This window comes from Panicum virgatum, chromosome 3K (genome assembly GCF_016808335.1).
Source record: "Panicum virgatum strain AP13 chromosome 3K, P.virgatum_v5, whole genome shotgun sequence".
NCBI lineage: Eukaryota > Viridiplantae > Streptophyta > Magnoliopsida > Poales > Poaceae > Panicum > Panicum virgatum.
Window position 1 is genome coordinate 21,561,764 of NC_053138.1, and position 27,087 is coordinate 21,588,850.

The window sequence follows — 27,087 nt, forward strand, 5'->3', positions numbered from 1 at the left end:
TAAAAATATATTGATATTGGATCTTGTTTTGTTAAGCACATTTTATTGATTAAGATGCAACAAACGGTTTGTCAATCGAAGTTACGGTTTAGGAGAAATTTTGTTTCAAAGAATTGAACCAACAAAAGATTTTATCCATGCATGCATGCATCAGGTTGACCTTTGTGTTAGATGACATAGATTAGTATAGGAAGCATGCACAAATATTTGATCGGATGCATGCGTACCGTGCGGGGGTGGTTTGTCGGGCTCAGGTGCCTGATCGGTCCGTCGGACCAGGCGCGCCTGTTGGTCTAGGTGCATTCTATGTACAGAATGCACCCAGGTGCATTATACCATAACACTATATATATATATATATATATATATATATATATATATATATATATATATATATATATATATAAAAGATGAGTTTTTTTTACACTCACGTGTAGCTACTCTCATCATCAATATACCACCGTGCGTATGTTCTCATACTTATTTATCACTTTGAGTATGTTCATATACTTATTCTAACATACTTCAAAGGTATATACATGAAAAATTTCAAAAGCAGCCCTATTTTTTAAATATATATGATTATATCTTATTATTAGTATATAAAATAAGTATGTCCACATACTTTATGTATGGTTACATACATAATGTATATACCATTACAGATGTTCAAGTATGATCACATACTCCATGTACATACTCTTCGTTGGGTCAGATACGTAATATACGATGAGATACACATGTGGGAGTAGCTAAAAGCGAGTGTAGAATGTAATTTTCCTATATATATATATATATATATATATATATATTCAAAACATAGTGCAAACACGGATGCTCATATACATGCATAAAAACTCACCTTTACGAATACAAGCATGCAGAGACTAAGCCGACAGATCTTGAAATTGACAAAGTCACATGTAGTTATAGACGTTTCGTTGTCGATAGTCATGTTGCGTACCGCTGTCAAAATATCTAGCCATAAATACAAGCACCCGTGTTGAGTTGAAGACTCAATTAAGTGGGTAAATTTACTACAAGTAAAACCTATCCAATTGGACTACACTAAATAAAGCTAAAGTTTGGAGCTCAAAACATCACTAGGTTAGGAACTTTCTGTTTTACCTTACCCTTTTTTCTTTCTAGAGTTACACTGAAGAAATCTGTATCTTTATATTGATATAAAATTTGCAAATGCCATTTAGAATGCGGATAGTTTGACTGGGCGACCACCTCAACACTTAGATTCATATGGGGATTAGGCCAAGACACAGATGACAAAGAAGGTTGAGACCGGCCCGTTGAAAATACGTATGTATATATCTTGTCTTCCAAATTTGCTTGGAGACAAGCAATGCCCATTCACCACATTGTGGATACCATTCTTGTACTTTTTTAATTTTTACAAATTATTCTACCCCTTAATTTGTAGGACCATATAAAATTTTACATTGTGTTCTTTTTGAAAGGTCAGCACTGTGAATCGATATGAGGTGCCTAAGGTTGCTAGCCCAAGTGGCGACAGCAGCCGGTTGGCACTCTGCAGTTCACGAGTTCGAACCTCGGCTAGGGTGAATTTCCGCCTGTGGGTAAAAAAAATCTCTCTCGCTGTGCTCCCCGTAAGGCATGAGCCAGAGTTCGGGGGTTTTTCCGCGGCCGGAGAAGCCGTTGTTGCTTCCTGTCTAACATCTTTCACTGTTCCTTATCATGAACGAAACACATGTTTTTTCTTGATCATGTTCCAAGAGTTGCCTAAGAAATAAGAAGCACATAGAAACAAGCAAAAGGAAATAAAGTTTTGGGAATTTGGAAACAATATTAGTTGGACTCAAATAGTCAAGGCCACTTGCACTCTATTTGTTGCAATTCAGCATGAAGTCAGTACTTAATATATTGATGAATGTCTACGGTTGCAAGGAAATCTCACGTTGTGAGATGCGACTTCAGCCGTACTACTCCAAAGCTAGGTACGTAAATAAATATAAACTTTTTAAATTCATATTAAGACTTTAAGAGGACTAGCTGGACAGATAAAACATGTGTTTATGATATACTAGGAACATCTTTGATTCACAATGGTAATGTATAGCTGTATAAACCACTCACCTAGCTTGCTCACTACATTACTTCATGGCAAAATAGGCGTTTGCGTGCCTCAAGGGTCAGCACCCCCCCCCCCCCCCCCAAAAAAAAAGGCCAATCTAGTTTCTTAGCTTTTATGTTTAGGTTAAACTCGTTCTTCTCCTGATCTGGCTCTCCATATTAGCCTAAGAATAATATAAAATATCTCTTTTACCCTTTGCTTCTTCCTACCCTTCTCAGTTTTCCACTGATGTGTTATTGTATAATTTACTTTGGACCAGTAATTTCCTGATCAATGAAGTAATAACTTGGGCCACATGTTTTTAAATTTGAGTATTGAAATTAGACAATCTAAATTTAAATTTAAATTCTAGCACTGAGTAGGTTAGTCTGGGTTAGTGTTTCTAAGAAATTAAGGTGAAAAAAGGAACCAATGGTAAAAATGACCTTTTTATTAGTTTCATGCTAATTTGGAGAGCTACCTAGCGCAAGGATGAGTTTGACAAAAACAAGAGTTGAGGAACTAGATTTGGCGACAGAGGGACAAACTTGACCTATCGGGTAAAGTTGGGAGACCAAAATACCTCTTTTGCCTTACAACATCGCAACTGTGCAACAAAGAATGAAATATCAATTTTTAATGCGGAGAAGGCATGATGTGATTGAAAGTAGCTGATTTTACAAGCTTTTAACCTGCTATTCTCTTCTTAAGAACCTTCTTTACACAGATCTTTACTACTGACCACGTACTCGTAGTAGAACAGAGGGGAAGAGTCAATTTGTAACACGAGTCAACGGCTAGCTGGCGCTGGGCCCCCCGCGTCAGCCACCGTGAACCAGGCCTGTCGGACGGCCACGTGGCGTCGCCGCCTACGACTCGTAGGATTCCCTCTCATCCCACGAGGAATCTCGCTCTGGCTCGTTCGAATTCGAAATTCGAATGCCCACAAGGCAAGTGGCCCCCTCGCCCTGGATTTCTCTCTCTAGAAAAGAACTCGAAAAGTCCCATCCCCATTCGCTTTCTCGCTGCCCCGCCTGCCTAGAGAGAGAGTGTGTGCGTGTGTGGGAGGAGGAGGGCGGCGACCGGCGGCGGCATGGCGACGAAGGCGAGCAGCGCCGCCTCCGGCGCGGCCTACGAGGAGCAGCGCAGGAAGCGGGTCCTCGAGAACCTCAAGCACCTCGAGGTGAGCGCGCTCGTCCCCCTTCCTGCTCCCTCCAAACGGGTGGCGGATCAATCCATGGATCCCCCCCTTTTACTGCTTTCCTCCCTTCGACCCTGGCTTCTCCTCTTCCCCCGCCGATTTCCGCGGGTTCCTCGATCGATCTGCTTTCGCCTCTAACCGTCGCGCCTGGTTCCTCAGCGCAGGATTTGGGCATATCGGAGATGTCGAAGAGCCTGCTCCAGGTTGCGAGGCTGCAGAAACAGAACAAGGTGCTGGCCGCACGGACACCGATTGCCGCTCGCGCGCGCGCGTCACGGGCTAGTGTGGCGACGCTGAGTTGAGTTATTGTGATTCGTTTTTTTTTTTGGCAGGGCGGAGTGCGCGCAAGTCCCAAGCCGAGGAAGAAGTTCGACGCCACCGAAGTGCGGCGTTCCTCGAGGGCCAAGGCCACGGTTTCCTACAAGGATGATGTGAGTTTTTCGTTGGCCTAATATATGCCATACTGATCAAAGCATACTCCCTCCATATTGTAAAGGAAGTCGTTTTTGACATCGATACAGTCTTCAAAAACAACTTTGACCACGGTCTTTTTACTATAAAAAATTTATAAAATATAGTCAATATATACTTTTACGAAACTACATTTGAAGATAATCTACTTGCATCGCTTTCATATTTTCAAACTCAATCTAAAAAAAATTATTTATCGTCAAAATGTAAAATGTTTGACTTAAGACAAACCCAAAACACTTCCTTTACAATATGGAGGGAGTACAGTTTCCGTGATATTGGTAATTGTCGATGTTCCCTGTTTAAAGATCCCTGTCGAATTTTATTTCCTGACATTCTTTAGTATGGTGAATTTTGGATTTTGATTGCCGGGTCATTTCCTGAATGCAAACATTTATGATTGCGGGGTCAGACATCTCATGTCCTGAATGCAGCCATTCGTGCTTGCATCCCAGGATAAGCCCTTAGGGTCATGAATCCATGATTTATGGGGCATTTGGTTTCAGGAAATAATTCATCCTTGAACGAGGTAGTCCACAATGGATTATTCTATATTTTGGTGGGGTGACATTATGATCTCATGTTCTTGTTGGTAATGCACTAATCATTAGGTTCCAATAATGTTGTGATGCACTGATGTTGTACGAAATTAGCTGAAAATTGTAGTGTGCGGAGGTTTTGCTCTTTTTTTTCTTCTTCTTTAAGTGATGAAATGCTTTGCGGTTTATAATTGCAATGTTGGTACTGACATTTTTTTCCTGCCAGTTCGGTGAACTGGATACTTTTCTACGTCACAAAAGGTAATGTCTTTGCTTACCTTGTCCATATAAATCAGATGGTGTTGTGCCTGGATTGAACTAAACGGCTACTTTCTTGCGCTGAACAGGCGCAGTGGTGGAAAGAATGCAGACCCAGGAAGAGAATACACTGGAAGAGTTTCTTCTTATGAACAGCAACAGCGTGCATTCAGAAGAGCTGAGAAACTTCAAGATGGTCTAGACCCTAATAACCCATCATTTGTTAAGACCATGGTTCGATCACATGTGTCCAGCTGCTTTTGGCTTGTAAGCTCTAAGATGTGCAACAGCATTCCTTGATTAATTTTGGCACAGAGCACAGGATCAACTACTAATCAAGAAAGTATTGTTTGCACCTTAGGGTCTTCCTACAAGCTTCTGCAAAAAGAATCTGCCTCCCAGTGAGTTTAGGATGGTGTTGGAGGATGAAGATGGTGTTGAATTTGATGCTGTCTATATTGGAAAGCGAACAGGTCTAAGTGGTGGATGGAGGGGCTTCGCGATGCACCACAACTTGGAGGATGGGGATTCCTTGGTCTTCGAATTGACTGAGGATGACAGATTTAAGGTACACATTTAAAGTTCAGCATTTTATACTAATCTGGACCAGATAGATTGCCTTATCATTGCTGTTTATACTTGCAAATGATTTTAACCTTATCCTAACTCCACATTTGCCATACGAACAAAGCCAAATCCAAAGTTGACATGAATAGTCGCGCAGCGAACATGTTTGCAGAAGCAACCCCTAATGAACCAAGCAAGCATGGCAAGTAAGGAATTAGCTTAACCTCAGGCCTTGATGCTTACCTTTCTCCTGTGCCCTGCATTGCATCAATTTTTATGAATAAATCTGAGGCATCCTGTCAACAACCCATCTGTATTTATTCTTCTTTCTCAGGGCTAACCATTTATCTATTGAATATTTGGTTGCATTATGTTGGGTCTACTTGAATGAGAACTTCACATGTGTTCTTTATCTATTGCAGATATATATAATAAAAGCCATGGATGAGGATGATGTAGAAGAGTCTGAGTCTGATGACAAGAATGCCAGTGGGGGTACTAAGGAAGAGTCTGCCCAGGAAGATTCACCTGCCGCTGAGCCTCCAAAAGGTGCCAAAAGGAGAAAACTACGTGGACGGCGGTAGTTTTCAGCAAATGTGAAATATTAGGCACTCTTTGGTGAACGAATGTTGCCATGCTAGCAATGCGGCTCCTGTCAGGTCATCTATTTTGCTCGTTTTTGTTGGCCTGTTCTTTTGGAAATTATGGGTGTCCAATCACAACCCATATGTAGCTGCAACAAGTACATCTATCAACGTAGGCAGCCCTTGATTCGATGTAAATAAGTAGTTTGACACTCAGCAATTGTGTTCTCAGAATCCCCTGCTTCTGTGATGTTGGTTTAAACTTTAAACCATGCTTCTGTGCATGTGAAGTGAGAACCATTACTCCATTAGCAAAAGAATAATTGCTAATGACATTGAAACCTTGTTACTTCTGAACACCCAAGAGACCCGAAAATGTCAACATTCTCAGCTCTATTCATTTACCAAAAGCCATCTCTGAAAGCTAAAAAGGATCCTGTGTATCATACACTATTCTCTACTGTACATTCGGCTGAATATTTAGACCTGTAACGTTAGGCCCTCCGTATTGGACTACAAAACAAACTCGTCACGTGTTCACAAGAATTACACCATAAAACGCCATGACTATCGAGGAGTCACCCTTCCAGAAATCATGCCGCTACTCGCATCAAGAGTTCAAGACTCCCAGAGACCTGCGACGAGATGAAGAGGGTCCCGCTCGCTGAAGCTGACAAGGATTTACTGATATCGGTCAAGTCTGTCTCGGAGGTTTCAAGCAGAACCAGGTCCTTTTCAGGCATCATTCTCAAGATGATCTCAAGTTCTCTCACAATCTCCCACATGGAAGGCCTGTCATCAGTTTCATCCTGGCAGCACTTGGTTGCTAGAGATAGGAACCTCCTGACGCATTCTGGAGGGTACAAGCCCATCCGGCTGTCGATTATTTCTGAAACTTTGCCTGATTGGCAAGCAGAGTTTACCTACATCAATAGGAAAATGCAGTTCTTAATTGCATGTGTTTGGTATTTTACTGAAAGCAAGGACAAGACAAGTTTCCTGACAATACAATGCAGTCTAGGTTATGAATTTTCAAACAAGGGCAGTCAATTTTTTGTTGCGAGAATTGAGTGTCATTTGAAGGTGGCGTGATCTAGAGTTGAAGATTGCGTACCTCTCTCACTATGTTTTTACCATGTTCAATTGGCTTCAACCCTGTCAGCATTTCAAGAAAAACAATGCCAAGGCTATAGACATCGCTTTTGTCCGTCAATTTGTGAGTTAGGAAATACTCTGGATCAAGATAGCCCTGCCAAAATGATAATGATATTGAATTGCCGCAAAAGAAAGGACAGCAATTTGGACATTGTTCATGTGACTGACAAATCTGACACTTACTGGGGTGCCCTTAACAACAGTGGAGACGTGAGCTGGTAACGTCCCTTCGACATCTGGCACTGGAGCAAGCCTTGACAGACCAAAATCGGCTACCTTCGCGATGAATTTGGAGTCCAACAGAATGTTACTGGCCTTCACATCACGGTGGAATATAGGTGGATTTGCTTCAGTATGTAGATACAAAATTCCTTTCGAGGCACCCAATGCGATTTTCAGCCTCAAACCAAAACTAAGAGGTCTTTTGGACTTGGCTGTGGTTGGCAAATGATGTAAAACGACAAGAGGTGGTTAATGCAGATTAAGAATAATGATTAGCATGGAAAAGAGAGAATGTTCAAATATTTGACAATGAATCTCGCCAGTAGCTTACCAGAAAGATGATCACGTAAAGTACCATTTGACATGAATTCATAAACAAGCATCTGCAAAACATGATTTGAATGAGCAGTTCGGCAATGTTGAGAAAATATATTTTTCTATGTATATAATTAAAATCAAAAGGTTTCACCTGCTCATCTTCTTCATCACAATAGCCAACCAATGAAACCAAATTGCGATGATGCAATCTTGATAATAACTCTATTTCTGTGCAGAACTCCTTTGAACCTTGGAGAGAATCCACATGTGCTCTTTTGATTGCTACAATTGCTCCATCAGCTAGAATACCTTTGTAGACTTTTCCATAACCTCCTTGGCCAACTTGGGCTGATAGATCAAAGTTGTTTGTGGCTATAGCCATTTCATCAAATGTGAAGCATCTGACACCATCAATTTTGACAGAAAACCTTGACACTGCAAACAGCATGATGCATATATCTTCAGGTGCTCCCTAAAGTCACTGATACAACCAAATATATATAAATTGCTTACATGAACGCTTTGAGACTGTTCTATGTCTTGAACGCTTTGAGACTGTTCTATGTCTTGAACGCCTTCTCGCTATGAGGGTAGTGGCTACCATGGACAGTGCAATAGCACCAGCTATTGAGCCTGCCCAGATAATGCCCAGTGCTGCTTTGCTTAAACCTGTTGAAGCTGAATTTGGAAAATCTGCACAAATGCGATAAATGAAAGATTCTAAGAAGTAATACATGGTTAATTGGGATCAGCAAGCGGACATAATTCAATGAAGCACAAGTCAAGGAAGAAATTAATTGCTAGTGAACCTATGTCTCTAAAAGTAGGACACCATAACTTATTGTTTCAATTTTCTGCAATTAGCATCAGGGAATATAACATAAAGAAAAAACTTACAAATAGCAAGTGGATACTTTATTTTGAGGAAGTAATATACACCATTTTTTGCATGCAATCGTTACACTATATGCTGCTAACCAAGCTAACAGAAATGCTGTAAAAATTTATCATAATAAGCCAATGAAGTACACAAAATAAAATACAGGAACTCCACTGAAGTCCTGCTATTTTATTTTATTTTCTATCAGGAAAACTAAAATAAGCTAACAGTAGCACAGTTTTCAACAATAGAACTAATATCTTCGAATTGAACACATACCATCTGCATAGGAACCTAGTGTGAAGTTCAGAAGCTCATATGGACCAAACACATCTGAAAGAGTGATTTCCCAGCCAGCAAGTATGTGTCTGAGTCGCACAATCTCAGATGTATTGAATAAAATTGAATTACTTGGAAATATCTTCATATGCATATTTAGCCTTGGACCGACTTCCCATATGTAGCGTTCAATATTTAACTGATAGGGAAACAGTTGCAGCAAAGAGGTTAAGTTGATATCAAAGGCATCTTCATAGGGACGAAAGTCTGTGATTCCTGGACTCTTCAGCCGAAGTCCAACTCCAAGTGGCACTGCACAAAAGCAAGGTATAGGCGATGACGGATTGTACTCGTAATTTTTATCTTCTGGGCAAGGTTGACAACTGAAGGTAGAGCCTTGTTCCTTTTTCAATGTTTTCTGGTCTACTGACATGGGTTGGCACATGTGAGTTATAAGAACTCCATTAGTATCCCCACATACAGGGTTTCCATATAGCCTGCCGAAAATAACAGTGGTGATCACAACTCATTGCATGTAGGAATGAAATTTGAATGCATAGCATATATGTATGAGAACATACATGACAGTGACATTTGGGGGAGGATCAAATGTATCCGGAATTTTCTTGAGAGAATTGTTTTGAAAATCCCTGCGTTATTCAAAAATATATTTTATCGTGTATATACAGTTAGATCTGAAAAATACTTCTGCAAAAAAAAAGGTTCATACAGAATAAGGCTTCTATTTCCAGTAAGAGTGATGCCATTCCATATTGTCGAGGGAACAGAACCATCTAGATTATTATCTTCGAGTGATCTGCAGAATAAAAATATCAAGTGATCTGAGAAGAATAAAACATAAGAAATTACATAATAGCCCACAGAACTTCTACATATGTACTGTTATTTCCAAATGCATCTTTTTAGAAACTAATACAAATTGTGATGGTATTGATCTTGATAAAATGAGTATAAATTTGAATCCAATTATGAGCAGATTACAAGGAGAAGTCATTCTAAGCACATCACTAAATAAGATACATCAAATTCACAAATTTGAATATAAAATAATCTGAACCATATACAACGAAAATCAAATCCATATGCAGTCAAAGCTGTTCTGCTCACTATTTAGGAAGCTACACTTACAATATCTGAAGATTGGGAAGCCCTGAGAAGTTCTGCGGGATAGTTCCATTGAGCGTGTTGTGAGACAAATCACTGTCATATAACTAGAAATTAGATTGATGATTAACAGAAATAGAGAAGTATTATCATAACTACATACATTGTAGTGATGTTTGAAGCAAGCTTATTGGTTGGTATAGGTCCTGTCAGCTGGTTCCAGCTAATATCCCTGAAAAATGGATGTGAAAGCTATTAAGACATGTATGCAGTATCCTGGACTGCATGAACTGAAAAGTTGGGGTGCTAATCTTACATTTCTAATTTAAACTGTCCCAAGAGCCATGTTCATAGTAACAACCGATAGTCATAGTACCAAAATACATTAATTGGAGAAGAGATGTACTTCAGAAAGTGCAGTGTACTCACAAATAACCAAGTTGAGGTATGCTACTCAGATCAGGAATAGCTCCTTGCAAGCTGCAGTTCCTAAGACTCCTGGTAAAACAAGAAATATTACCCTCCGCTTTTATTAATTTTGTATTAAGTTTAGACATTATGAAGCTGGATTTGGCACAATTGGATGCTTGTGATTGCCTTCTGAGTAAAGACTAAAACTAAATTTATCATATGTTGTAGATGTATGAAATGTATTTACAGTGTTTATCTTAATATAATAAGGGAGAAAGGCAGAAAAACACACAAAAAAAAAAACAGAAAAGGTCATTCTTACAGCTTTAGTAGTGTGGATATGTTGCTATATGTACTGGGGATGGAACTTCCACTGAAGTTATTGTTATCAGCCTGACTAGAAACCGAAATATATGAATGTCAGAAAATATATAGGTCACAGGCTGTCAGCTATTAAAGTGAGGTAAATAAAATCCACCATAAGAAAATTGAGGTACATACAATATTTTCAAAAAAGGTGCTTCTGCAAATTCTGGAGGAAGAGGTCCAGATAGATTGTTATTGTCAACAAGCCTGCAATGTTTTGTTGCAGTATGAGAATGAAGGTTAATTTAATATTTCATTCTGTGCATAAGAAGAAAAATTGGGAAAGAAGTAGAGTTCCACATACAGGTGAAGAAGTAGAGGCAATCTGGACAGTTCGGATGGGATGCTCCCACTTAATGAATTATTGTTCATATGACTAAAATACACAGGATGATTGAAGTTAGAAATAAGTTCAAATGGAACAGAAAAGCAGAGATACAATGGAAATAAAAATTCTTACATATGTTTCACACTTCTCAAATTGGCAAATGATTTAGGTATGGGGCCAAATAATTGGTTTTGACCAACCTGTAATCTCTTTAAGTTTTGAAGGTTGCTGATCTCATCTGGCAAAATGCCGGAGAGCTGATTGCCATTCAAAAGTCTGCAAAAGGTATTAAAAATAGGGATCCCTTAAAAATTAACCAAATTAACTTTGTTTAATAAATGTTCACAGACAAGAAATTTGTGCTGTCGAATCAATGCTCTTTTATGTGCACAAGTTTTTAAGACATGCTGAGTGATTCAATGCATGAGGCAAGAAACATAATAGTAAAAAGAACTTACATAAGTTTAAGTGTAGTAATATTCCCTATCTCCTTTGGGATGCTACCAGTTAAGTTGTTCCACATAAAATCCCTTTGAGAAAAACAGCAGTTAGTTAAATAGCATGAGAATCAATAATAGATGTTCCCTAGAAAGGGAAAATCAACAATAAACAATCAAAATCGTGACAGAAAATTCGGTAGCAAAGCACCATGAACATGTATTGAAAAGACAGTGAAGTGAAACTAGTACAGCTTAAAATTTACGTAAAGCAGGACTTGAGAAATGAGCAAGTTTGAACTCAAGAGTAATACTTACAGTGTTTTCAGCTGAGATAAAAGACTGACCTCTGGTGCCAAAGTGCCTGAGAGATTCCTCTTGAACAACTGTCTGCATGGAGGATGATTAATGTCTTAGGAATAACTTGAACATTCCAGTAATCACTTAACTGAGCTACTAGATTAACTGTATCCCATGTGATGGATATAAAATTTAAACATTTTGAAAAAAATCATAAAAAATAAAAACAAAAAAACTTTGAAAAGAAACTTGAGCAATGGCCAGGAGTTGTAGACTTAGGTCGACAGGAGTAACTAGATTGAGGTTTCATGTTAGTTTGTCAACTGTATTAATGTCAACTACAGTTAGATGATTGGACAAATTATCGACACCAAGGGCAGTTCATGTTTCAGTTCGCCTTGTACATACGTGCATAAATTATTATTTTTATCAAGAAGGCACATGGAGTCAGCATTTAACTGTAAAAATTTACTTTCGGAGAATAAGAGTGTAAGCTGATTTTTCTTCGATGGAGAGCTCATTACAAATAATGTAAGCAAGACTAGCACAAAGAAGAATTTGAAAGTTCAAATACAATGAATAAATAAGACAGAGGTGCTGATCATACAATTCTGTTACATGAAGAAATTTATCATCATTCACTTTGTGGCAGAAGACCCCTGTCCAATTTGATCTGCACGGATCTCCCCTGTTCCAATTCTTAAGGTTATTCATTGGATCAACTAATCTTCCCTTGATAGCCCTGAGCGCATTGACTGCATTATGGGAAGAAATCATTAATTTGCAGAAAATTTTAAATTCGCAAAAATTAAAACATGGCAGCCAGAAATTACCCTCCGAAGGGTCAGTACTCTGCCCCAATGCAACATCCAAGCAAGGGAGCAGCACAACCAGGATAACTGCACAGAGGGCACCTCCAAACTTTGCCATCCCGCCGAGAAAATCAGCAACAACTTGTCATATCCCCAACATCACAATTTCCAAAACTTCAATTCCTATCCAAGACAAAGACCACTGCTTAATTAAATCCATTGTGAGAGTAATCTATGATTAGCACTACCATCATTCTTCATGATGTGGACTTGTACGATCAGGGGAAAATACTGTTGTATCATTGCTTGAATTTTTAATGGAAGGGGAAATAAAGATCAGACGGGGAAATAGGATACTAGTCACATGCAGTAGTGCACCTACCAGGTTCTAACAACCTGCCTGGCCCAACTGCCCTCTGCCCAAAATAAATAAATGGGGAGCAAGTATGGCTCAGATCGATCAAAGCAGACCCTTTTTCGAGCATATTTTGCTCAGCTTCACTGATAATTAATTCAACTACACTGATACAACACCTTCCTACTTTTACGATCACGACATGCCAACTAAACTGGCAGATGCAACAGATACTTGCGGTTGATGTATAAGTACTGACGAAGAAACAAAAATTTCCGGGTCTACCTAAAAAACAGAACTAGGGAGAAAAGAATCTTTTTAGTACATATTTTGCAGGAATAGACACTGAGCCAACAACAAGATTCCCAGAACACAACTGATCGGGAGAAAACAAGAAGAAGAAGAAGAAAAATAAGGTTCGCAAAACATCCGTAAACGACACCAGTAGACGGTAACCAAACGAACAGATTTTAGCAGGAACTCACCTTGAAATTAAGCCAAGGACAAGGAGGCTCTTCTCTGATTCTTTCCAAGAAGCCAAGAAGGAAATGGTGGCGCCGGCTGGGAAGGCTGTTGAGCTTCAGGGCGAAGCGGAGGAGGAGGCGAGGAGCCGTGGGGGCGCGAGCGAGTGAGAACGCGGCGATGCTCCTCCGGCCTCCCTCTCGATCCTATCTGGTCTGCTTACTTCAGCGCCCGCCCGCCCACGCGAGCAGAGCGCGTCCCGCCACTCCGCGGTTCTCGCGGGGTTGGGTGACCTGTGCCGGCGCAGCTACTGCTCGAGTCGAGTCTGCTGAAGTCTGGGGTGGCCGTGGAGTGTGGAGGCCCCCTGCCGTCGCGACGCACTTTTTATAGGGGTGGTAGATTGCGGAGAAGCGGTGGGGACTGGGGGTTTTCCTCGTTGGAAACTTTTTTGGGTAAGAAGATTGATTTTTTTTTTGCTCCACTACAACATGAGAGCTGAAATGTTTCCGTGAATTCTTTGCGTATGGAACAAGATCATAGTTGGGCAGCATATTTCTCATCCTATGAAATTTTAAAATAAAATTCTTCCAAATTATAATTTGTTTGACTTTTTTGACCTTAAATTTCTTATTCAAAAAATTTGTGCAAATTATCAAATTTAAGTCATTCCTGAAGATCTTTGTATTAATAAAACAACACACAACAAAAAAGTAATATTTTGCACAAATTTTGAACAAGACGAGTGGTCAAATTTGGAGTCAAAAGTCAAACGAACTACAATTTAAAACGGATGGAGTACTTTAAAAAAATAAGACTCTAGCCCAGTGGGTCGCATCCGTGGTAGGGTGCGCGATGGACAGGTTCTCGTGGTGGCATGAGATTAATCTACCCTCTATCACTATAAAACTCAAACTCTATTTGTATACAGAGAGAAAGACAATAAATTAGACCGATTGTTATAGCTGTGGAAGTATTTGAATAAAAAATAGTTTTAGAAAGTTATCGGACTATGACCATATGTGAGCGAGTAATTTAATTTTTTTCTACTTTTTTTGTGAAATTCGGATATTTGAATGCTAGCTGTGCGTCCACTTTCAGGACCCGTTGGTACCACTTGGTACTCGCCATTGCCAACGCTCCACCTCCACATGGCCTGAGGTGCAGCAGTGGCTGTTGCCTGCGTTGGCTTCGGCATCAGTCACCCAGCACTCACCCGTGTGGGACTTGGACAACGCGGCGTGCTCCCCCGCAAGTCGCGCGCACGGTCCTCCCTGTTGCTCTCGGATTCATTAGACAATCTTACCAGTTGATTGATCCCAGCCCAGGTCTACGCTCGGCTTTCGTTCTCGCGGCCGGGGGTACTCGCCGGCCGGCGCTGATCTGCCTTGGAAGCGCAGGCAGAGCTAGGCAGCCACCAGGGGCAAGTCGCCAGGAATTCAGGCGCCTCCTAGAACTTTTGGCCGCCGTCTGACGGCGACGGCCGGCGACCTGCCGGGACGGAGCTGGCTTTGCTGTGGAGGCTTTGGGCTGCGCAGGCGTGTCGGCACTCCGACCCCGGGGCATCGGAAGTCAAGCGCGAGCTGCACAACTTGGTGGCTAGTGGAGCACAGCGATCGCAGTGGTCTGGTCACTAGCTAGTAAATTCAGTAATGGAGTCGCCAAGCGATTTTCAAGGGATGCTTCAAATTTTGCTTCTCTCTTCTTTTTTTTCACCTTTTCAGCCGTGATCCAAACTGCAGCATGCGTAGGATTACCTGGACTACCATTCCACGGCCTGATACTCCAAAGTCAAAAGCCGCCGAATCGATGCGCCCCCACCCATCAGGCAGTAGCAGCATCAGCATGCGTGACTAAGCTTGGAACAACGGCGAGCACCGCCACCGGAGACGCTGGAAAACTCTGCCCGGCTTTTCTCCTTCCCTGCTCCTTTCTCCTCTCTGCCGCCTTGCTGTCGATTAGATTAATTAAGCCCGTGAGGCCGTGATTGAGGCCTGAAAGCTACATCTTGCACTAGCTAGCCACTGAGGTAACAACGCGAGGGAGAGAAGCCTGCAAAAAGCACTAGCTTTAGTTTAGTACCGCAAAACTACAAGTAGAAGCCTGCAATTACAAGTAGCTTTAGTTTATTATCGCAAAAAAAACTAGCTTTATTTTAGTTTAACATGATATAATACACGGGTGCTTAGTGAATCTAATCCGTCCACCACCGACGCAGACACTACTGACACTAGTTTTTTTTTGACGGGGGGTGTGTTAATGATAGTAATCTTGATGCGGGAGGCACTACCGGAAACGGGTAATATACCGTGTGCCAAATAGTTTGCCGTGTGCTAAAATACGGGCACACGGCAAACAGACACTTTGCCGTGAGCCCAAAATAAAACACACGGCAAACATCACACATGGCAAAATTTCCTATTTGCCGTGCGCCAATACATGGAACCCACGGCAAAAATAAAACAGAGGACATATTACAATCTTTGCCGTGTGCCACCGTCAAAGCACACGGCAAACTTCGTGCACGTGCCACTCACGTGCGGAGTTGGCGAACAGAGGTGGACGGAGGGGCGGCGGAGGTTGACGGCTCTCAACTTTGCCGTGTGCCGCAAGGGGCACACGGCAAACATGCTAATTCGCCGTGTGCTACACCTTGGCACACGGCAAATAGTATACTTCGCCGTGTGCTTTATCTAGGCACATGGCAAACAGTTTGAAAATTTTGAATTTTCAAACTCAAAACTTTTTCTACACTTCTGAGACATTGCTTGGTACTCTGTATTAAAGTTTGGTATTTTTGTCGTAATGTTCACTATATATAAATATTGTGTATCTGTTAAACGGATTTTTCGGACGAGTCAAATTTTGAACTGCAAGTACATAAAATAATAGAAGAAAATTCTTGGAAAAATGATATTCGTGTTTCTGAGTGCACAGTAAGAGGTCATGTCGTAGTTGATATTGTCATTTCGAAAATGGTGTTCACAAAAAGTTCTCGTGAACGTAGAACCGAATAGTTGTAAAATTTTATAAAATTCAAACAAAGTCTGAAAATTATGAGATTTGTCGATTTCTTATGCTCTCTTACATAGAATCTATGGTAAAAAATTGAGGGAGTTCTGCACGTGTTTGTCACGTACGCTGCTTATAAACTCAAACTTTCCCGAAGAAGATCTGTGTAACGGAGAAAAACACGGTATAAGGTTGTAGGGCAAACACGTTGAAATTTGAATTTGGTTTCTACACTTTTTATATGGGCAATAGAGAACATAAATGACTTCATGTTAATTTTTTGCATTTTTTTTATCCGTTTGATAATTTTAACGTATTAACTGCATTTATACAACTCTAATTGATATAATTTGAATTTGAACTATTAGTACATGAAATAATGATTTAACATGAGTGAAAAAATTATATTTATGTTCTTTAGTGAACTTTAAGGTCTTGTTTTCAATTTCAAAACAAATTTGGAAAATGACATTGAAAAATTTAAAAGAATACAAGTTTCATTTGCATACATGAAATATAGAAATGGCGTGTTCGCCGTGTGCCTGGAATTTGGCACACGGCGAACTTATTACTTCGCCGTGTGCCCTGGATCAGGCACACGGTGAAATATTGACTTCGCCGTGCGCCGTAGATCTGGCACACGGCGAACCACCCACTCACTTAGCCGTTTCGGACTCCCTCTTCCTCATCCACTCCCTCAGTCACTCCCGCATTTCACCTCGCCCCGCGCGCCGCGCCGTCGCCCCACCGCCGCCGGACCCCCGCCCACGCCGCCCCCGGGAGCCCCCGCACACGCCGCTGCCAGACCCACCTGCTCGACCCGCACCCACGCCCCTGCGCCGCCTGGTCCGCACGCCGCCGGACCCCCGCCCACGCCGCCCCCGGGAGCCCCCGCCCACGCCCCTGTGCTGCCCGGTCCGCACGCCGCCGGAGCCCGCGCCGCGCTTGGCCGGCTGCTGTGTGCCTGCGCCGCTGCCTGTGCTCGCTCGCGGAGGGCCCGCGCCCCGGGCTGCGTCGGCCTCCTGTGCCTCGGGCCGCGGCTGGGCTCGCTCGCCGGCCAGCGCCACCGCCCACGGGCCCAGTAGGAGGAGGCGCGCGGCGCACGCCCCTGCCGGCGGGCCCAGGAGGCCGGCGAGGCAGCGGACAGGCGGCGGCCGCGTGGACGGGTGGCGGCCGGGGGCACGGCGATCCCAGGACCGGGAGCGCGCGGGTGTGGGCCGTGGGCGCCTGGGCGGCAGCCGGCGGCCGGCGACGTCTCTGCGGCGGGAGCGCGTGTTGCGGTCTGCGACTGCAATTCTGCCTCTGCCACCGCCCGCTGGAACCTCGTGGTCGTGCTGCGGCGTGCAAAGGCAAGGTAATTAGCTTGCTTCTTGTGTTCTTGTACAGATACCCTGCGAGTGCATGTTCTAGATTGGTAATTTGGTAGCCCAATTAATCATGGTAGCTTGAAAGTACAGATACCCTGCGAGCGCAACTTGAAATGCAACTTGATAACTATATTGATGACTTGAGAAAAGATGATAGCTTTAAAGACCTAAATAATCTTGTTGACCTCTTGATTAATCTTGTAGAAAATTGTATTGCCTGTGATGATATATGCTATATATATATTTACCTTGAGCTTGAGCATGAGTGTTAGTCGAAGTGTGTTATTTCTGTTCTATGGATATGCTTATCATGGTTGTCATGAAACCATGTGATACATCCATGCCCAAACAACAACTCGGATGTGATGATGTTAAGATTGGGCTGGATGTGTCACATGGTTTAATGGCGGTCATGAATTTATTTTAGGTTTCTTATGCTTCAAGTTCAAGGTCAAATGAAAGGGAACATATCTGAGGCATGTTTGTTAGTTGTCGACCACTGTGCTGTTTTATCTTTGCAGAATTTCAAACTGAAATGTTCAATTATTGATACTATGTAGTTGTTTTTTTAGGAGAGGTTGTGGCACTGTTGTTGACTCGTCACGTTGCGGGACAGTTAGGTGAGTCATCACAGACTTTTATTTACTTATCTTGTTTGTGCTTCACGTAACCTAGGCGTCTCCCGTTCGAAAGAGATACGGTTCGAAATATGCAGCTCTTTGCATATATGGAACCGTATGTGTTTCGAATTGTCCCCATTTTTGGGACAGTCCGAGGATGTGTTGATGTGGTTAGTTTCCATGCTCTACTATGATTCGAGATAGAGTATCGGTATCATCTCTTTGTTGTTCTCTGGATACACAATCTCCCTGTCGGGACGTGTATTTGGAGAACAGCGGGGAGGTGCTGCCGAAATTCTGTCTCGGATAGTAGTAGAGTATGGAAACTAACCACAGCTACACATCTTCGGATGGGTTTAGGACCTATCTTCACTTATTAGAGCATGCTAGACATCGTGTAGTTGGTATTGATTTTTAAATCACTTCCTCACATGGCAAAGGATGGATGACCGTGAGTGGATGTACAAGGGCTGGCAGAGCGAGCAAGAGTATGTTGAGTTTGCTCTAAAGGTCAATGGCTTCTTGAAAAAGGCATTTGATAGAGGACAGAGTAGAATGCCGTGTCCATGTAGCAAGTGTGAAAATAGAATACATCAATCACAACTCAGTATGGGTAAACACATTATCAGAAATGGGTTTGTGGAAAACTATACCCGGTGGATCTGCCATGGTGAAGCTCATCGTGCGAGAGAAGAGGTCGTCAGACAACGCATCGATGATTATGATGCTGAAGCCGGTTGCGCAGACATGTTAGCAGACTTTCATGAAGCACACTTCCAAGAAGTACCTAGAGAGGAACCGCCAGAGCCTACTGCAAAGCAGTATTACGACATGTTGTCTGCGGCACAGAAACCACTCCATGGGCATACCAATGTTTCTCAATTCGATGCTATTGCACGCGTACTGGCCCTAAAGTCTGAGTGTGGCATTAGTCGGGATGGCTTCGACAAAATGTTGACGGTTTTTGGTAGTCTGCTTCCGGAAGGACACATTCGTCCAAAGAGCATGTACGAGGCACAAAAACTTCTTCGTAGTCTTAAGATGCCATATGAGAAGATACATGCTTGTCCGAAGGGATGTATGTTGTTTAGAAAAGAACATGCAGACGCAAACTACTGTACAAAATGTAAATCATCTCGGTGGCTGGAGGTAGACTCTGGTAACGGTCAAAAGAAACAGCTCCAAATCCCCGTGAAAATCGTACGGTACCTTCCATTCATACCGAGAATCCAACGTCTGTTCATGACCGAGGAGTCAGCACAACAGATGCGATGGCACAAAAATGGCAAACGCTACCGTCCTGAGAAGATGATACATCCATCCGATGGTGAAGCATGGAAACATTTTGACAGGCGTAACACAATGGAAGTGGGGGAGGCTCGAAATGTACGTGTTGCGTTGGCAATAGATGGATTTAATCCTTACAGAATGATGGCTGCCCCGTACAGTTGTTGGCCCGTGTTTGTTATCCCCCTCAACCCCCCCCTGGAGTTATCTTTCAACGGCAGAACATATTCTTGTCGTTGATAATTCTTGGATATCCGGGGGATAATATGAGTGTGTATATGGAGCCTCTTATTGATGATTTGCTTAATGCTTGGGAGGAAGGTGTATGGACATATGACCGAGCTACAAAGACAAACTTCAAAATGCGAGTGTGGTACATGTACTCACTGCATGACTTGCCAGCGTATGCGATATTCTGCGGCTGGTGTGTGCACGGGAAGTTCCCTTGCCCAGTATGCAAGGCAGCTATGAGGTTCATCTGGTTGGCGAAGGGTGGCAAGTATTCTTCGTTCGACAAGCACCGACAATTCCTCCCTATTGACCATCCATTCCGACGTGACATCAAGAACTTTACGAAAGGTGTCGTGGTTCATGACCCTCCACCGTATATGATGTCAGGTGCCGCGGTCCGTGAGTGGTTACAGTCGTTGAGGGTTAAAGAAGGCGGTGGTTTTGTGGGTTATGGCGAAGAACATGCCTGGACTCAGATGTCGGGCCTGTGGAGGCTCCCCTACATGGATGATCTTCTTCTTCCTCATAACATTGATATGATGCACTCAGAAAAGAATATCGCTGAGGCACTATGGGGTACAATCATGGACATTCTTGATAAAACAAAGGACAATGTTAAGGCCCGAGTGGATCAAGCTAGTTTATGCGATAGACCAAAACTGAATATTCCGCCACCCAAAGATGGTAAGAAATGGAAAAAGCCTCCAGCTGAATTCGTCCTGAAGAAGCACCAAAGGAAAGAAGTACTAGAATGGTTCCAAACTTTAATGTTTCCCGATGGGTATGCAGCGAATCTAAGGAGAGGGGTGAATTTATCTACTATGCGAATCAATGGGCTGAAGAGTCATGACTACCACATATGGATTGAGCGGCTTCTTCCGGTGATGGTTCGAGGCTGTGGCACAACCGCCTAAATTATCCCGGCTCAAGTGCGCAGGCCATCACCATAAAGGCAACATTAGCTCAGACGCACTTCAAACGGAACAATTCTTGGTCTGTCGGGTAACGTCCCGATACAACCACCGGTTCTCGGATCGAACAAGCATACCCCGGACGAAGGCGAGTCCAGAGATATTACAACCACAAGTTTACAACACAGGCATAGTAATGATTACAAATCAGTTAAAACCATTATTACAAAGCCAACTTAAGTAAAACAGGTATACAAACCATAATTTAAGTTCAGAGTTTAGACAGCGGAAAAAAAAATAAAACACGACGGCTACAACACGTCGTAAAAGGATACCAGGCTAGCCCAAGCATGGTATCACTCGTCAAGGTCATTGCCGGTCGAAGACGTATCCCACTCTACGGACCAGCCAGGAGGCAACGAGCAAGGATAGGTCAAGCTAGCGATCTGATCCTCAAAACTCATACCTGAAAAAAAAAGGTTTCAACAGCAAGGCTGAGTATTCTAATACTCAGCAAGACTTAACCGCCAACGGTATAAGTAGCCCACTTTAGCTAGACTATGCAAGGTTTTGTGAGGCTCTGGTTTTCTTTTTGCTGAAAAACAATAAAGAGTATGTCCTTACTTTCAAGTTTTAGCTTTCAAGATTCTAGTTGATTAACCATTCTATGTAAGCAACTACTAATCAATCATGGTAGAACTTTAAGCAAACATCAAGATTGATCATAATATTGTTGCTCTTCTTACTCTGTGTGGCAAAGAGATCAAGCAGTCTCATTTCATCGTGAGAGGCGGACGATTCTGAATCGAAATTCAACCTTGCAAGGATAACCTAGCACACACGTCTGGAACACCGTCGGGTCATTCCCAAACAACTGTTGACCTTTCTCCTTTATTTCCGGCTTGTGGATAGTGCCACTCTCCCCGACTACAGGGCTCCAAGGCCGAACCTTGTCCCTTGAAGTCGTAGTGTTGCGCAACATAAAAATAAAACCTATTCCTAAGAGAGAGTGGGAGGTATATCCACTCCCCGGTCCAATCGGCTACTAGGCTTACCGCGTACCATATTTACGGCATGTGACTAGTACTTTCAAAAACTTAACCAGCACTACCACACACCGCGACCTTAGCAAGTTCATCAACACAGACGGGGTCTCACATAAAGTCATGATATTGATCACAACCCCGTCTGTCGTCCTTATATTGATAACAGAAGTAAACAAGCAATTCCTATAAAGCTCGCGAGTGACAGGCAATCACTCGACTTTTACCGGTCCTATAAGCTTAGCAAGTAGTCGAACTCAAGTCTAGTGTTCAGTACATAGGTTCCTAGGATCATGCATCTAGGGTTTCAATTCAAATCCTAAGAACTGTAAATGCACAAGTAGTAATACAGTAAATGATATTAATTGGAAGTATAGGTTATGTCCGGGGCTTGCCTTCTCGATAGTTGCTAACTATTTCAGCCCTAGGCTCTTCCGAACTTTGGTCCGGGGCTTCAGTTAGTTCAGCAGTGTTTACTTGAGCTTCAATATCACCTCCGTCAGACTCCGGGATCAGCTCATACGTCCCGTCCGATAATGCAGTCGTGTCTATATGTAATGCAAGAACAACATTATAGATACACACATGGGCAATCGTTTATAGAGTAGTTAAATACCAAATTTAACTACACAAGGCATCATGATCAACAGCACAAAATAAGTTGACTAACTTCATAAAATGAGTGGTGGTTGATTCCTATAGCAATTAATTCCATGTTTGCTAATAAATAAATAACTCAAAGAACAAATAGTAATAAATTTAGCAAAAATTACCCTAAGCATAACATGAACAGATTAAGCTACCCTGTAAAAATAATGCCAAGACATGTAGGCATTTAATCACAACAATTCATTCATTCAGACAACACCTAGCACAAGCTTGAATTATACAGGTCAAACTAGAGCAACTCAGAAGCTCAAAATTTAACAGAAGGTTGACACCAAAATGATCTAGCAACTGTGAATTTTTCATGATTTTATATACACAGAATTAACTCTGAGAAAATAAATAATACAGAAAGTAGATTAACAAGATTCATTTTTAGCTCCTGTTCTAGTCATGAACTGATGCTCAAACTTCCTGGACAAGCTAAGCTACTCAAAAAGAACATGCAAAAATATTTTCACGATTTAATATAACAGAAACTATTTACCATAATTAAAGTCTACCAAACAAGGATTAAATCAAAGAAATAGCTACACAAGAGAACTGATCATGAAATTTTTATAGCAAAGCTAGTGTCACATGAGTAAACTACCATAAAATTTCACTGCAAGACATGGCTTTATACAATATTTAAGAAAAAGATAAAAACAACCAATATTTATGCACTCGTAACACAAATCAAATTCTACAGCAAAAACTTGTAACTAAAGCCTAACATATTATGGTTCTACTGCATAGAGCTCTTCAAGAGGATTCCAAAACATCTAGATTTACTATTTTACGAATTTTCCACGAATTGATATTGAATTTCAAAGATCACAGCAAACTATTACAAACAAGTCCCTAAAGGCACTATTCATCTGAGTCTCTGTCTATTCAAATAACCCCCGGGTTTTCTGGAATTTCAAACCCGAGGTCCTCGGGTCGGGTCAGAGGGGGAGCGCGGGTTTGACCGGCGGTTTCCCGGCGAGGGGCTCACCGGCGGCGAGGGTGGAGGGGTGCGTGAGCTTCACGGGTTCAAGGCGCACCTCTGGGTGGTCTAGGGTTGCGGGGAGGGGCTCGGAGGCGGCGGCTCGACGGAGCAGGGCGGCTCGGCGGCGGAGGCAACCGACGGCGAGGGTACTCCGGTGAGGGTTGGGCGAGGGGAAGCGGTCTGGGAGTTGCGCGAGGGCGAGGCGCGGCTAATGGTGGGGGCTATTGGGGTGGAGCGGGTCTGTGGTGGCGGCTCCGCGGCGGGGTGAGCTCGCCGGGGTTCGGGGTGGTGCGGCGGCAGCGTTCCGAGGCGTGGGAGCGAGGGGAAAGCAAAAGAGAGAGAGGAATGGATTTCTGGGGCTCTTGTAGTGCTCGGGCGCTCACTAGAAGGGTGCGGCGGCTTCTGCAGCGGGCTCTCCACCGCGACGGCGAGGTGGCGGCGGCGCGGGTGCTTCTGGACTCGGCGGCGCGCGTGCCACGGCTGGGGAGCTCCAGCGCGAGGCAACAGGAGGGGGAGGAGGAGCAGAGCGACGCGTGGGTGCCAGCGCGAAGCGGAGTAATGGCCGGGAAAGCTCTCCCCGGGGCCGGCGGGCGGCGCTGTCGGTGGGCGGCGGCGAGAACAGAGCAGGGAGGTGGGAGATGGGGATAAGGGTCGTTTTGAAATTTCCAAAAATTCCAGGGACCACTCTGTAAACAGCGATAACTTTTAAAATATGGCTCAAATGAAAAAGTGCTCAACATGAAAGTTGTTCAACTTTTCAAGATCTACAACTTTGATGTTGTGCAAAAAATCATTTGATCAAAGATTCAAGATCTAAAATTAAAAACATTGAAGGGATTTTAAATTCTAGGAATTTTGTCTTTTTCAAAGCAAATTCACTTCAAACATAGACTTAAAAGCAAAATTTGCTGCCATGCAATAAATGCACTAAAATTTTGCAAAAACACCCTCCACAAAAGCTATAATCAGAAATAACTAAAGAAAGGACCTTGCATAAAATCATAATTACACATATAGCCTTTTATAATTACAAAAAGATCCTTTTTAAGCAATTCAAGCACATGATGCATAGCAAACATACACAATTACTGTGCAGACACCTTTTTAATTACTGTGCAGACACCCAGGGTGTTACAGAGGCTATCTCCCTGACCATGTCTGGCAAGTGCTGGCGGAGTTAAGCAATTTCTTCCGCCAGTTATGTGCTAAGGAGTTGTCTCGGACTGTGGTTGAACAAATGGAAAAATTGGCCCCTGTGTTGCAGGTGATTGAAGAAAGATGCCGAGCGGCGGACTTCAACGATCGGTCGCCTCACTGTACAGAAGAATGATGCCACACTCGGATGCTGGTGAGGGCTCCGATAGGGGTTCCGAGTTGGGGCGAGGCAAGGGTCGAGGGAAGGGTGGACCCAAGAGGGGGGAGGGAAGGGTGGAGGCAGGAGGCGTCGAGAGCCTTCGCCTGTACCGCTGTCTGAGGAGGAGGAGGAGGAGGAGCCTGCCCAGGAGCGGGAGGAGGAGTGGCAGGCGGACGCGCAGGAGGAGGAGGGGGAGTCGTCTGAGGAGGAGGACACGGCCGAGGATACCTCTACGCCGGCTGTCTGGTTGCGAGGTCCCTCGCGACTCCCAGATAGGCCGATACCTGTTGCCTTGCGCCCGCTGATTCAACCGTGCGGGGATATGTAAGTAATTTGACATGTTATTACTACCTTTTCATTTTCTAACTCGAAAATCATGGTACAAACTAATATTTTCTCTTAATCACTTTTGTAGGAGTTGGACTGTCCTCAGTGGCGGTGCTCACAAACGCAAGGTCAACGGCATCCGTGCAGGGAGCACTTCCTAGGCCTGGTCCACTATCAAGGACGGTACGAGCCGGCCTGGACGTGGGACCACTACATCGCCGCCAACAACGATCAGTTGGATCGGAGCGGCAGAGCCTTTGAGAACAAGGCGGAGCGGGTAAAGGGCAAGCTCTGGGTAAGTTTTTCCCGGCAAAAAATGGTGAATACATCACATTTATTGAACATTTGGTTAATGATGACATGATCCATCGTCTTTATATGCAGGATTTTTACAGGTGTGATGAGGGATACGAGGAGCGGGCGGCGATTGTGGCTCACAATCGATGCGTTAAACTCGTGAAAGACATGCATTATGAGGCGCAAGTCCAGTGCGTCATCAACTATTGTGCACATTTCCTAAAGCAGAAGATCGGGAAGTCTGAGGCGAGGGATTTGAAGCTGACTCGAGAGCAATATTTACAGGTAAGTTCAAATTTATTATAAGATGAAAAACATCGTTAAATGTCTCTTTTCTTACATGTCATGCATTTGATCACGTGTAGGTTCCTGCGTGGTGGTGTCGTAATGACACCGTGTGCTGGGAGCGCATAGCGGACAAGTGGTTCGACCCCGAGTGGCAGGCTTTGCACGACGCTGGCTGGCAGCGGCGATTGCTGATGCCAGGTCCAGCGCACCATCAAGGCAGCCTCAACAACGACGAGTACAGGGCTAGATGGGTACACACTACACAGACTCATTTCTCTAATCTAACGTTCAATTCAGCATAATTTGTAATCAACTTCTTCCTTTTTCGCAGTCGTCCTCACATGAAGGCCAGGAGTGCCCCCCGTTCCTGGGATGGGCTCTGGCCCGCAAGGGCAAGGCGACATCCAACGTCACCTACAACCCTGACGACCCGCCCTCGGCGTACAGCAACCCGTCCGTCCACAGTCGTATCCAGGCGTACACAGAGATGGGAAGACAAGTCCATGGGGCAGACTAGGATCCGAGGACCCAGCCCCTTGATGGAGAAGTCATTATGAGGGTGGGAGGAGGCAAGAAACATGGGCGCTACTACATTGGCGACGGCCTTTTAGACACGGCCAGCACTCCCACCCTCTCCCAGATTCGAGCGAGGAGCACGGCCAATAGCCCGGCCATACGGTCACGGCTGTCCGCGTCGCAGCTCCAAGTGCAGGAACTTCAGGTTATTTCTTATTTATTCATAGTTCATTCGTTTTGTACGTATATTTGCTTTGCATTGTAACATTATCATGAACTATTGTAGCACCAAATGCAAGCGCAACAGGCGGCGTACGAGGCGGCACTGGCAGAAGAGAGGAGGATACGACAAGAGAACGAGCAGAAGCAGGCGGCCGAGATGGCCCAGATGTACAACTACATTCGAGGTCTTTCTGTCCAAATGGGTAATCCCATCCCAGCCATGCAATTCCCTATGGCTCCTCCTCCTACTACTCCTCCGGTGAGTATTTTGAAAACTCTTTAGTTTTTTTTGAAGTATTAGATACTTAGAGAACTTTAGACTTAGAGATTGTGACTTACATTACTCACTTAAGGGACCTACATCTGATCCTTTAGTGCTCTATTATAACTTGAGAACTTGGTTTTTGTCTCACCTGCAATTTACTGTCTTACTTTTTTTGCAGAATCTATCGGCGGCATCGAATACGCCAGAATTGTCGCCGGGCATCTCACCGACGCTCCCACAGCAGTTGTTCCCGCCTCAGTTCGGCGGCAGCCCACCGTTCGACGACCCACCACAGCCATAAACTTGTTTATTTCAATATTTATGGACTTGTGAACTTCTAGATATGTATTTGTGAACTTCTGGACTTTGCATTGGACTTCTGGATGTGTTTGAAGTTATTTCCGGTTAGTTGTGATATATATGTGATATGTAATGCCTGTGATATATATGTTGTGATATGGGGTCCTTTATACGTGAAAAACAAAAAAGAATAGGATCTGTTTGGTCACTTTGCCGTGTGCCAGGGACTAGGCACACGGCAAAGTGACTACCCTG

At 43.4% G+C, this 27,087-nt stretch overlaps 3 protein-coding genes and 1 pseudogene across 4 annotated transcripts; 2 read left to right on the plus strand and 2 right to left on the minus strand.

Annotated features, from left to right (window-relative positions):
* The first annotated feature begins 3,100 nt into the window (after positions 1-3,100).
* LOC120698337 (B3 domain-containing protein Os05g0481400-like) lies at positions 3,101-5,975 on the plus strand. Of its 2 annotated transcripts, none has more exons than XM_039981890.1 (7): positions 3,101-3,269; positions 3,452-3,517; positions 3,620-3,718; positions 4,524-4,558; positions 4,645-4,822; positions 4,917-5,123; positions 5,545-5,975. In XM_039981890.1, exons 1-7 carry the CDS (start codon positions 3,180-3,182, stop codon positions 5,704-5,706), a joined length of 837 nt encoding a protein of 278 aa, XP_039837824.1. In that variant the 5' UTR covers positions 3,101-3,179; the 3' UTR covers positions 5,707-5,975. The 2 variants fall into 2 exon arrangements, with proteins under 2 accessions (XP_039837824.1, XP_039837823.1); XM_039981889.1 differs by having other exon boundaries at positions 3,116-3,269; positions 3,447-3,517.
* Positions 5,976-6,082: 107 nt separating this feature from the next.
* On the minus strand, positions 6,083-13,512 carry LOC120698336 (annotated as a pseudogene).
* Positions 13,513-16,866: 3,354 nt separating this feature from the next.
* On the minus strand, positions 16,867-17,795 carry LOC120700719 (spidroin-1-like). The gene is made up of 2 exons (XM_039984957.1): positions 17,781-17,795; positions 16,867-17,499 (listed from the first exon to the last, which is right to left on the minus strand). Exons 1-2 carry the CDS (start codon positions 17,793-17,795, stop codon positions 16,867-16,869), a joined length of 648 nt encoding a protein of 215 aa, XP_039840891.1.
* Positions 17,796-25,095: 7,300 nt separating this feature from the next.
* LOC120701319 lies at positions 25,096-26,201 on the plus strand. The gene is made up of 4 exons (XM_039985423.1): positions 25,096-25,239; positions 25,329-25,526; positions 25,607-25,780; positions 25,861-26,201. The coding sequence occupies exons 2-4, from the start codon at positions 25,410-25,412 to the stop codon at positions 26,044-26,046; spliced, it is 477 nt and encodes a 158-aa protein (XP_039841357.1). The 5' UTR covers positions 25,096-25,239; positions 25,329-25,409; the 3' UTR covers positions 26,047-26,201.
* Positions 26,202-27,087: the final 886 nt, after the last annotated feature.